We start from the raw sequence: 12,681 nt of genomic DNA, 5'->3' as shown, positions 1-12,681 counted from the left end.
AATGCTCAGCTATTATCAGCAATGCACTTGTAGAGGTATCTCACACTGGTAATGTCTTAATTCTAGCAGGAGAAGCCCCATGTAAAATAACAGGGTGATGAATGTGGCTTTGATATTGCCAGGAAAGGACTCAAAGGAAGATGAGTATTTTGGGCTGCTGATCATCTCAAGAGCTCTAAGGTCTCTCCTTGGGTATGAAATGAGATGATCAGTAACAAGTAAGAGTGAGATGGTTGCAATGTGGGAGGTGTCTTAATTTTTGACTTTGTTTTTCACTAGCCAAGTCTCTTTTAATTTGTAATAAATTTCTTTTCCCTGAGTGGAATGTGTTTTGCTAATGATGTTAATCAGCAAGTAATTTGTGTTCATTTCAACCCATGAGCTTTTTAATCTTATTTCCTGCCTCAGTCTTGTTGAGGAGGGCATGTGATTGAAGGCAGATTTACACTGGATGTTATGCTTGCATTTAGTTGTAACATAATATACTCCACCTGTGGCTAATCCATGGCATGTAAGAACATGTCACAACTAATAACTAATAGCAATGGGGCTGTATTTTAAGTGGTAGAAGCCATTTGGCTGCTGCTTGTTGTTCAACCTCAGCATTGCTAATACCCTTGTCACTTTAAAAAGACGTTCACATAGAAATAAATGCATTTCATACATTCTCACTGTTGCTATTCTTGCCTTCTTCCTCCACTGATGTTATTATCATGTGAGGTCTAATTTTGATGGCAATCTCCAAAAGCCCTTGTCACTTTACTGTCTATTATGTGCCAGTCCTACACCTGTGGTGCTATATAAATGCTAATAATACATCAATATGCTCATTCTTTGTGAGTTCTGTAGGTGGAGTTCCATCTGGTTTGTATATGTCAATTCAGATGCTGGTGTGAAATGTCATTGCTGTTCAGAATTTGTGATGGTTTATGAGCAGTTGGGAAATGACAGGAAAAAAAATCACAGGACTGGACCTGCTTATGATTTGAAGACATCCAGCCCTGTGCTTAAGACAGTGGCTGTGACTGGTGTGGAAAACCCAAGTGGAGTAATTTTCCTCTGAAAAGCCCTAGTTTAAGTAATTGGGACATTAAACAGTCTTTCCTGCTTTTTCTGAATATTTTCAGCTCATCATAATGTATTTACAAAAGTTTTGGTACTCTGAGTACTGACATTTCTTTCACAAACAGTACTTACTTTGGGCTTTGGGAGTGAGCGGTAGGAATTTGGAGCATGCCCAGGCTCCCAAAAAATCTTTCCTGCCTTCAGCCATACAACTGGTCTCAAATGGGCAGGTCCTCAGCTCCAGGAATGATCAATCTTAGTTTCCATGTAGCCATGAAGGAACTCGGCAGCAGGGAGTGATGCAAGGTCAGAGTAAATTTATGCGAAATGTGATGACTCTGTGAATGTATCTTTTGACTATTCCCTGGGCTGCAGTTGTTTCCTTCCCCATGAGATACTGATGGATTTCACTAAATTAGATAAGAAAACTTGGTCTTAAGAACCTTGTAATCTTAAGTGCAAGTAGCTAGAGAATAGAGGAAAATAAATTTGCAACTTTTCCTAGTTGCAAATTGAATTATGTCTGGCCAATCTAAATTATATTCTCAGCTGCTCTAAGTATACATTCCTTGCTAAGGATTTATGTTACCATGGATTAAAAAGGGAAGAAATTCAGCGTTTTGTTGGTAAAGAGGAAATAAGTTTTCCTTTAATTTCATCTCTTGGCCACTTCCACTGGAACAGGTTGTGAACAAGCCTACATCAGGAACTTTTAAAACCAGGAAGTCCTGATAATTAGTAGAAATTAGGATCTTAAATACTACAGTGCTTGGTGCACAGCCTGGATACATATTTGTTACAGAGATACACACCCAGCTGCACAGGGGCTGTCTGGTGGGGTGAGACTAAGAAATGGAAGAGTTTAATTGCGCTTGGAAAACCATTTCATCGCCATCACCCAGGGATTAAGGCTGCTTAGGCTGCATGAGAACAGAGCAGCAAAGAAGGCAGGGACAGCCCTGGGGCTGCGGGTGGGAGGAGGAGGAGGAGGAGGAAGGCAGCTGCTTGCCAGCCCCCGGAGCCTGCCAAGTGCCGGCCAGTGTGTCAGCATGGCCGGGAGCCGGAGCAAGGCCTCCCTCCGTGTGTGGCTGGTGTGCCCCGCGCTGCTCGGCTGTTTCCTGCTGGGCTTTCTTACAGGTGAGTGCAGAGAGCCGGGGCTGAGCCCCAGCTTCCCTCCCCTGCACACACTCGTGTGTGCGCCCCCGGTGTGATTAACTCACCGGCAGGGAGCTTTTGCTGCTCTTCAGAGGCGTGATAAAGTATTTGTCCCACTGCTTTTCTAAGCTTTTCTGTCCAGCAGTTTCAGTTTTCAGGGAGTAAGGAACAGAACAACCCTGTGCTTCAGCTCAGGACAAGCCCTGGTGAGCTGACAGCTTCCCAAAAGAGGCAGCCAGGCATTCAAAGAGAAGAAATTAGTACAAGAGTTTGAGACTTCAGCGATTGCAAAATCTCCCAGATTTATTTTGTTTTAGTTTTTATTTCCTGTTTTTTACTGGAGATATTTTAAATGCTCCTATTCTGTTGCTATTTTAGAAATTAAGGGTAGAATGTAGAGGAGGAGTTTGACTGACAGCCAAGTTACTGAAGTTTTCATTATGCACAATGAACTTTACTAGAGATTCTTTTCTGAAGTCACTTGCAGCATTTGATTTCAAATTAAAATTGCGTGGCCTTTTTAAACTTGTGTTGTAACACAAACCTAACTCTAAAACATGAAAGAAAAATCCATGAGGGCTATTAAATATATAAAATATTATTTTAATTTTGGAGATCCCTGAGCTGCTAATTTCTGCCACTTGTGCTTATACATTTCCCTGAACATGTCTTTTGGCCCAGCTCCAAAACAGGATACTGGGCAAGGTGGACTTTTAGTCTGATCAAGCATCACTGTTCAGTTCAGAGTACTACTACAATTGTATTTAAGTGTAACAGGTCACATATACTGTGCATCTGACAGCACATGTATTTATCTTCCTTATGAAAATTTTTCTACTTTGGGGTTGTCTAGCTACAATAATAAAACAATTTTTTTTTGTTGTTGTTTTTTTTTCTTAAGACAAACTCATACATTTATATACCTCTGCTACTACTATTTATGGCTACTGAATAAACATTTTAAAACTCGCTTGGGTGACAGTTAACTATATTCTTTTAATTATTAAATAGAATAACCCAAGTCTGTAACTATTGCAATGCTGGCAGGGTGGCTGTTGAGCCCTAGACCTTCACTTAAAATATACTTACACATCTATTTCAATATACATGCATAAACTAAAAAAAGTAATTTCATCGTGAGTATCAGGAGTTTGAACCTCACACTACAAACAGTTAATTGAGAATTTAAACTATAGTATAAAGTTAATGAGAGATGAGTCTACCCTAAAAAGGGGATTTACTAGGGATTTAGGGTTTACTCTTTTCAATATGTCACTTTTAAGCATTTCAGTCAATGAAATATATTTTACTTTTCTGCTTGAGCCCTCAGACACTGGCAGAGGGTGCTCTAAGCCCTGTTCATCCTTGTTGTGTTAACTGATTCATACCACAGGCTGCACCTGTGCTCAAACATGTGAGGAAATTCTTGCTAAGTGGGAAACTTTTCAAATGTGTTTCAGGGTGGTTTACAAAACTGACTGAGAAAAACCCCAACTCTTCAAATGTGCATCAAAATGTGAGACAGAAATTTGTGGCTGAAATGAAAGCAGAGAACATCAAGAAATTTCTTCGGTAAGCCTTGTGCATCGTTTTTTGAACAATTTTATCAGTCAAAAATGCCAGAAAGTGATAACATCAGCTCCAAGGAAGGGCCTCTGAAAGCAGAGCTTTTAAGATGCTTTAGAATTGTTTAGTTTATACAAAATGTCTGAGGGAAGAAGGAAAAGGCTTACAACTCTTCTGTTCCTCCCTCCCCATTTTTGAAGTTGCCTTTTTGAAGTGGTTATGCAGTCAAGTGTGCTTCCCTCATGCATTACTGCCAGTGCATACCAGTCTTCATGATTTCCCTTCATCATGATTTAATGAAGTGTTCCTTTTTTTTTTCTTCACAAGTATCTGAAGCCCCAACCTCAGATAAATGTTTTCATTCAGACTGAGATGATTTTACTCTGTTTGGGATACAATGACTGACATGAATTACATCTGACTGATCATCTGTTTAGTGTCTCTTTAAACTTTCAGTTTGAGTAGCTAGTCTAAGTAGAAAATTAATCTATTAAAAACCAATGCTACAAATTTGCATGGCACTGAGTTGCATGTATACTTACAATTTATAATTCCTTTAGTGTGGCCATACTGGATAATGTGCTGTTAATTGGGAGCTCTGACATCCCATTTTACCCTCTTCTGTTTCAGAGATAAAGGGCTCTGTCCATGGTCAGTTGCATGTATGGTTGGTTAAAGCTTGCATGATGTTAGTAAATATATTTTTTGCATTGTAGTGCATCCATGCAGTTCTTTAAAAACATCTAAAGTACTGGGGATATAAAAATACCCTTTTTTTTTTTTCTTCATTCTACGAAAATTTAAAAAACCCACATTATTTGATATATTTATATTTTCTATAGAGGAACTAATATATTCACATGAAAAATAAATAAATACTCAGTCTGGCTAGTAAAATGTTTGTATTCAGCGTGTAAGCCAGCAGCTGCATCAAGAACATCAAAGAATTACTGGCAAATTTGATTTCTGTAGATTTATTCTAAACCCAAAAGGTTTCTTACCTAACATCAATAAGCTTTTCAAGTCTACAGGCCCAATCTTATTTTGTATTCCTTGCTTTCAGTAGATTGGAGAGTTCCTGAAAATTATTTTTGAGTGAGAATCTAGGCAACATAGCATGGCATAGCTCTATATTATACCAAAGTCTCTTGGCTGTGGGGTGTTAATGGTTTCTCATTTGTCTGCTTGCTTTGGTGATGGGCCAAATGCTTCATGCTGGTTGGGGATTTTTTTTTTGCCTGAATTCAAATAAAAATCAGGAAATGCAGAGAAATTGTATTAATATACTATCCAAAAAGTTTGTCAAAGACATAAGAAAATGTGAACTTGAGAATTTTGATCTATATTCTTCATTTTTCAGACTACTACATCTGCTTTTATCACCTGGGAAAAAGCAACTATGAGACTCAGAAAATGCAGATGCTTTGGTCTTAGTATTTTATCAGAGCTCTGAAAAGGATTAAACTGTTTAGAATTTGAAAAAAAAATCATGTTTTTTTACTGATGGCATATATTTAGTACACATAAAGAATTAAAAGTACTTAAAATACTAGTGGGAATTAAAGTCCAAGAGGCAAACAAGCAACAGGGTTTGGCAAAGGTTGCTGCCAGACTTTGGTGCATACCTTCACAGTTTAAAGAGAGGGACTGACAACAGCAGAGAGCAAAAGGTTGTAGTTTACTTAAAAAATCTGGATGCATTCCAATCCTGCAGCCAGGGGAGACTCATGTGAAAGACCTTTATGTTATGATTGCAATGTTGCTGTAGATGAGAAATTCTGATGATTGCAAGAGGCCCCAGGTGGCTGGAAAAGGCTGATAGTGTGCCCATCTTAATAAGGACAACCTGGAGGACTCTGAGCTGGTCAGCTTCAGGTCTGGAGTGGTGATAAAACATCCTTCTGGAATCTGTTTTCAAACACACGAAGGACAGAAATATAGTTTGGAGGAGTCAGCATTTATTTACTATTTGTTTGTATGGTCAGCATATTGCCTCCTGTAAGGAAAGGACTGACTATGTGCATGAGAGGAGACATTATAGTGGCTGTAACAACCTTGACTTTAACAAGGCTTTGGACATCATTCTCCTTTGAGGGAGTGCACACTGCAGAAAAGGGTTGAAAACAGTCTGAAGTGACAGGCTGGGGTGATATTAATCATGGTATTTGCTACCACTAATTAATGGTAATTGCTGGTATCTGCCATCTGTGGGGCAGCCATTGATAAGTAGCCTGTTGGGAATTGGAAGCTGATGCAGGGTACCTGGCTGACTGATGAGCTTTCACCATTCCTTTCTTGTTCACTGGGCCGAACAGATTGTACACAGATTGCTGTAGGGCAGCCCAGAGGGATGGATTCTGTTTGTTTGTGACTGTTTATCAACCTTGTGTGTTGTATCTGATATGGAAGTAAATGTTGTTAAGAAGGTTTTGTTATTCAGGCTTTTGATTAAGAAAAAAGAGCAAACCTGTGCAGATCATTTAATGTAATGATTTTCAAGTTAAACTTATTAGGACACGCTGTGACAGCAGTACAAATCCATGATCACATACCAGAATTATCTGGAAGGCTCCTTTCTGAATTCATAGCTTTCCCATATTTATTCATGCTTTTTGCATACTGCTAATATTCTTTTGCTGAATCTTTGACATTGATTTTCATTACTTGTGTGTAGATGTGGCTATTCCTGTTATGCAAAGAAGAAATTCAGTTGACTTATCTTAAGGCCTCAGGAAAGATCCTCTGCTCTGAGTATATTTTGTACATGTCCTGATGCAGACTCTGATAAGCAATCATGTTTTACAGCTCACACTTTAAGACCTTACTGTCCATGCAATGTGTCTTGAAGATTAGCTTTATAAATACTGATCCTATTTCACTTTTGGGTATCTCTGCCTTTGCTGCTTACCAGTGGTTTTCTGTTTTGTTCTAGTTCATTTACCAAGTTGCCTCACCTCGCAGGAACTGAACAGAATCTTCTTCTTGCCAAAAAAATTCAAGGCCAGTGGAAGGAATTTGGATTGGATTCAGCAGAACTTGTTAATTATGATGTGCTTCTTTCATACCCAAATGAAGAGCAGCCAAACTACATTTCACTAATTGATGAGCAAGGGAATGAGGTAATCTTTTCAATGACAAAACTTTGTTAATGTAAAACCTAAAACACCTCCAGTGATTTTCTGTTAAAAAAGTGTCATCCTCGGTATTCTCACGTACTCAGCTCAGCATGTGCTTTATATTATTAAAAAATAATCTAGTGCAAAGGGACTTCATATTTAGAAATGGTTTTCCAGGCTATGCAGAAAACACAGCAGAGGGCTGAGATTTCAGTGCCTCATATGGAAGAGTGAGGATGTGTGGAGAAGCTGCAGTTAACACCTGTAGACCATAAGGTGTTAGAAGGGTTCAGCTTGAGGATACATCTAGGCTAATATCCTGTTTCCATAAACAGCTTTAAGTGGATGCACAGGGATGTTTAAGAACAAAGAAATGTATTTCAGGCATGCAGTTCTTCCAGTGTCTAGCTGTTTTCAGCTCAGGGCTTCTCCAAATGTGCTGAAATTAGTCTCTTGAAAAATTCTCATTAGACCTGTTCCAAGTATTTATCCAGTCAGTGACCCTCATTACATCTCTCTTCCAAGTACCTATCCAAACCCTGCTTGAACATCTGTACAGTATTTGCTTCCACTACATGCTGAGGTAAGGCATTGTGGAGATACTATCAATTTTATGTAGTATTGCCTTGTTTCCCTTGCTCTGAACCTGATCCCACTGGCTTCCTGTGGTATCTCCTAAGTTAGTGTTGGAAGTACTAATGAAGTAGTCAGCCTAGAGACATCTCTCTTTTGAAAACCTGGGGAAATGAAGAAGTAGATGTAAATTCTGACAAGGATCCTGAGCAAGGAGAGGAGGTGGGACTGCTAGAGAAGCATCATAGCACATAAATAAGGATGAAGAGCCAGGGTAGAAAGTAAGGAATGCGTGCTCAGGGATGACACGAGCTTAGTGGTGAAAGAATGAAGAAGTTTTTCCAGAAACCCTGTCACAGTGTCGCGGCTACAGTCTCTCAAGGTGACAGAAGGTGGATGTGCACCTTAAAGCAACATGAGTGTTACAATGCATAGCGATGAAAGGCAGCACTGGAGTTTAACTGGAGCATCACTGGATAAGAGATAATGAGAATAATAATGCAGGTGGGAGAAACCACAGAAAGACACCTGGGGTGGCATGGATGAACCAGATGTCTTTTTCTGTCACCACCTCTTGGTAATTTTAAGCTACTTCTCTCCTTAAGTTCAGGGAGTGACTGATGAGCATCTTCTGACACGTGATCTGTCTCTTTGCATTCTGTTACAAAATTTCACCTCTGGATCCCTACCCGTGTTTCTGTTTGAACTTATGTGTGCTAGTTAGAACTGTATTTTTTGCTATCAATTCATGGAAACTGTAATTTATACTGATGACAAAGCTAACTAACTTGGCAAAAGCCAGGGGTTTTGATACTTTTGGTCCGTAGGACAGCAATATTTTGAAATAATAATTATTTAACAAGGAGTCTGATGCACAGAAACTGAATAACTGTCTTCTGACTTTAGTTTAAACTATAATTAATGTTTTTTTTAGTGTGTGAATTTGTGCCTAGAATGTTTGACCAAAAACTACTGTCATTTTATTTTATAGGTTTTCAATACATCGTTGTTTGAACCACCTCCACAGGGGTATGAAAACGTTACTGATATACTACCACCATATAATGCTTTTTCAGCACAGGGAGTGCCAGAGGTAAGAAAAGAAATTATGTAATGGTACTATTACCTATGTTTTGAAACACTTTTTGGGACAGATTGCTCCAACTTCTCAAAATATTTGTTGCAGTAGTTTTAGTTACCATTTGTCTTAATTAAAGAACACTTAGACACAGATAGACACCATGTTATACAAAGGCTGAGCTTTCTCAAATTGTTCAAACTCTGAATCACATAATAAGTGAAAAATTTTTATCTTGATGGAAGATTTTGGATACATCTCAGATTGTTCCACATTATTCAGTCATATGTAGAGGACGTGCTTAAGGCACAGGTAGAAGAAGCATTTAGTAGAATAGCACTAGAATATTTATATCAAGTTGGAAGACATTTTAGATTAAATGAATGCCTTCAAAGGCCACAAAAGGTCCTCACTAAATCTGCTAATTCATTATGGAACAGGTCAGGGACAACATTGCATTGCATGAATGAATGAAATTTTATAATAGTGAGTGTTTGTGTGTGTAAGTCATATCACTGCTTTGTCACAGTCAGAGAAGTTTGTCAGTTTACCAAAGTACTCTGGTTGATTTTCCACCCTGTTTTTAGGCCTGTTAAGTGCAGGATAATAGCCAATCAGAATTTTGAGCCAAAGCTTCCTATAGAATATCGTGGATCTTTTGCTGTTGTTTTTATGGGCACTGGATCTCAGTTGTAGAAATGAAAAAATAGTTAAAAATCCTCTGTCATACATAGTGAATGAAACTTTATTTCTGATAATGAGTATTTTGTTGACTGACCAGTGGCCATGACACTGCTTTTCTTTTCTGCCCAGGCAGATCTGGTGTATGTGAATTATGGCCGTACAGAAGATTTTTTTAAGCTGGAGCGTGAAATGGAAATTAACTGTACAGGAAAGATTGTCATTGCCAGATATGGGAAGATCTTCAGAGGAAACAAAGTAAGGGTTGAGTTTTAATTTTTCTTCTGTGGGTCAGACACTGTTGATGGTAGAGCTTGAGAGAATTAATAAGGGCTGTTCATTGGAACATACAAGCAGAAGGAAGCCTGCAATGTATCCATTGTGACTGCAGTCTACAAAAAACTTCCAAAACAATAAAACCAGATGAATGTATTAAAGTCCTGAGACAGAGATGACTGCAAACTCCCCAGGCAGTTCTTGCAAGAGAATAATTCAGGGAACTGAGTAGTTTGTAGAGCCAAGTCTATTGATACATGCCATCCATAGAACTGCAGTATTTTGAAATAATAGCACTTTGACAAGGAGTCTGATGCACAGAAACTGAGTGACTATCTCTCCTGATTTTAGACAAGAAATCTGGCAAAACTGGTGATAGTGGGGCAGTGGGCATGGTAGTCAGGTTTTGTGCCTCATTTTTATGTTCTGTTCTTCATTTCATAGCCTTGAGCAATGAAAAAAGGTTTGACACAAATAATGAACATACTGTGTTTCACTATGCTTGGTTCTTCTGCTAAATCTGGGGTAATTTTCAACTCTTTCACATATTTGTCTTCTAAAAACATGCCTGCATGGAAGCGAATCTCAATGTTCAGATTTACTACTGCATTAAAAAAAAAGCTGCATCTTAAAGCCAAGTAATTTCACAGGTTAAAAATGCCATATTAGCAGGAGCCCAAGGGATCATACTTTACTCTGACCCTGCTGACTACTGTGCACCTGGAGTAGATCCTTATCCAAACGGCTGGAACCTGCCAGGTGGAGGAGTCCAGCGTGGGAATGTATTAAACCTGAATGGAGCAGGGGATCCTCTGACTCCAGGTTATCCTGCAAAAGGTGAGTGCAAGTTCTGTAGCCTGGACCATCAAGTACTTCATAAACTGCTGCTGAAAGTGTGGCGCTAGAAGTTAATTAATTTTCAGTACAGATGCACAGAAGAAAGCTGCTTGAAATTCTTATTGACAATAGTTAATCTTCTATTGCACACTAAGTTCTGTCTCTGTCATTCTGACTGCTTTCAGGTAGGCAGTGGAATAAAGTTTCTAGGAAACTCTTTATATGGTCCCACCCTTGTGACACACTTAAAAAAGCAGGATGTGTAAGTTTACAGACTGAAGCAGCAGAAAATGACTGAGAATTTATAGCCATGTTAAAATATCTCAAGAGGACCACTTTAGGTTGTACTTTGCCATCAAAGAGGACTAATAGCTTTACTTGGAGGTATGTTTCCTTGCTAATCATAAATTCCAGGAAAAAACAGTTTAAAATCCTTTTTAAGGGGAATAAAATTTCCTGTAGCAAAAATAAGAGCAGTCTGGAGTCTTTCAAAAGTTGGCACCATGTGCTTCTCTTGTCCTTGTTGGCATCCTAAACTTGGTCTGAGCTAAGATGCCTGCCAGTGCTGGGTGCTTGTGGGATGGCTGCACAGGGATGCTTCTGGAAAGCTCATGGGCTTGTGTGGCCCCTGCTGGGGACATAGGACAGTCTAAATCAGGAGAGGTTGTGTGTGCCAGGCCCAGCAGACTCAGAGAGACGCTGGCTGTCTTTGACCCAGGTAAATGCGTCTGTGCATGTCCTCTGCAGCTTGTCAAGCAGCTGCACAGGTGCCATTTCCACATCACATGCCAGCTTGGAGGAAATGTTATAACATGGTTGGACACAAATCTAGCCTTGCATCAAGCATGGGGACATCTTTTGCACTGCTGTGCAGATGGTTCTGTCATTACAGTTTGTTTTTCTAGAAGCAGTGTGTGAGTAATGTTGTAAGAATTAAAAAGAATCATGCATGCTGGCGGCTGCTCTGCTCAAAAGTGTTTCCAGTTTGGTTAAAGTTGCTAAGAATGCCATAAACTTTACATTTTCTTCTGTTTTCTCAGAGTACACTTTCAGGTACAAGGTTAATGAAGGTGTAGGGATTCCCAAAATTCCAGTTCATCCTATTGGATATCATGATGCAGAAGTGTTACTGCGGTGAGTATACATCAGCCCTCATCTCCAGAAGTCAGGGTTGACAAATGTGCTGACAAATTTTTCATATTAAGATGGCAAAGTCTATGTTGTTACTTGCATTTGCTACTCTTTTGTAGTAATGGAAGTAATTCAGAAGTAATAATGTAGTAATTAATGTAGTAGTAATGCAGTTATTCCAGAAAATGTGGAAAATTCAAAGCATTCTGTTTTTGCAATAATGCTTTTAAGAATTTTGTAAAACCACCTAGGTTTTGCTGCAATAATTATTAGGAGAATTTAAGGTTTCAGCCTAATGGTCAACTGCATTTGTCTTGCTTTTCACTTCACAGTGCAATGGGAGGACCTGCAGCTCCAGACAGCAGCTGGAAGGGAAGTCTCAATGTGCCTTATAATATAGGGCCAGGATTCACAGGCAACTCTTCTGCAAGGTCTGTTTTAGTACTTTTCTGTTCATACAATTTTGCAAAAAAAAAAAAATCTCTCTGAGGAAAAGGCTCTGAATCAATACATCTAGAGATACTCTGGAGATATTTACTTCTTTCTGCTAGGGAACATTTGGAGATAATTATTGGAATTTGAAAATAAATTCCATTACAAAAAGATAATAAATTAGCAGATCAAGCCACATGACAATGGCATTTGTCAATAAATTGCAATAAAGCTAAAGCTCACTTTTCTCTGACTTTTCCACATAAATATAGTTTCAGTTTACAGAAGATATTATTCAGTAGGACTGTTAGTGGACCCCAATAGACAGTGTGTAAAAATGGTATATCATTATCACTACTCTGTCTCCTGGATAACAAGAGTATGTCTGAATATATATATATAATTTTATTTTATAATTTTATAAAGACTTCATTTATCATTATTCTTTTCTGCTCTGCTTTAACACTAGCTAGCTGAAAATGAATAAAGTAGGAATAACTACATAAGAAAGCATATTTGACATAATTACAGTGCTGTTTGGAGTATCTAGAAGAGCAACAGTGAGAAAACAATATGATTCATCCACAAAACTTGTATTTTGAGTAGACTTTTTAACATCTTTCTACTTGATAGAGTAACATTTTTGTTGTAAATATGAATTAATTCTACTCATCTTTCTCAGAGCAGTTCCATATCAAAATGAACCTTTTGATTCTAGGTAGAAAGTCACTTGCACATGGGAAGTGTGCACATACACGCACGTTCAAGGCC

At 38.6% G+C, this 12,681-nt stretch overlaps 1 protein-coding gene across 1 annotated transcript in view; it reads left to right on the top strand.

Annotated features, from left to right (window-relative positions):
• The first annotated feature begins 2,113 nt into the window (after positions 1-2,113).
• The window catches only part of LOC128932937 (N-acetylated-alpha-linked acidic dipeptidase 2-like), a 29,832-nt gene continuing 19,264 nt past the window's right edge, over positions 2,114-12,681 (top strand). The window contains exons 1-8 of the mRNA XM_054269724.1: positions 2,114-2,202; positions 3,681-3,792; positions 6,719-6,905; positions 8,467-8,568; positions 9,367-9,492; positions 10,161-10,347; positions 11,388-11,481; positions 11,811-11,909. Of these exons, the coding sequence (XP_054125699.1) occupies positions 2,115-2,202; positions 3,681-3,792; positions 6,719-6,905; positions 8,467-8,568; positions 9,367-9,492; positions 10,161-10,347; positions 11,388-11,481; positions 11,811-11,909 (995 nt within the window). The 5' untranslated portion in view covers position 2,114. The remainder of the gene's footprint in view (positions 2,203-3,680; positions 3,793-6,718; positions 6,906-8,466; positions 8,569-9,366; positions 9,493-10,160; positions 10,348-11,387; positions 11,482-11,810; positions 11,910-12,681) is intronic.

This window comes from Melozone crissalis, unplaced genomic scaffold (assembly GCF_028551555.1).
Source record: "Melozone crissalis strain CALT ecotype California unplaced genomic scaffold, PUWL_Pcris_2 ptg000008l_1, whole genome shotgun sequence".
NCBI classification, from domain to species: domain Eukaryota; kingdom Metazoa; phylum Chordata; class Aves; order Passeriformes; family Passerellidae; genus Melozone; species Melozone crissalis.
The sequence above is the reverse complement of the archived record's forward strand: the minus strand, read 5'-3'. Positions and strand labels throughout refer to the sequence as shown.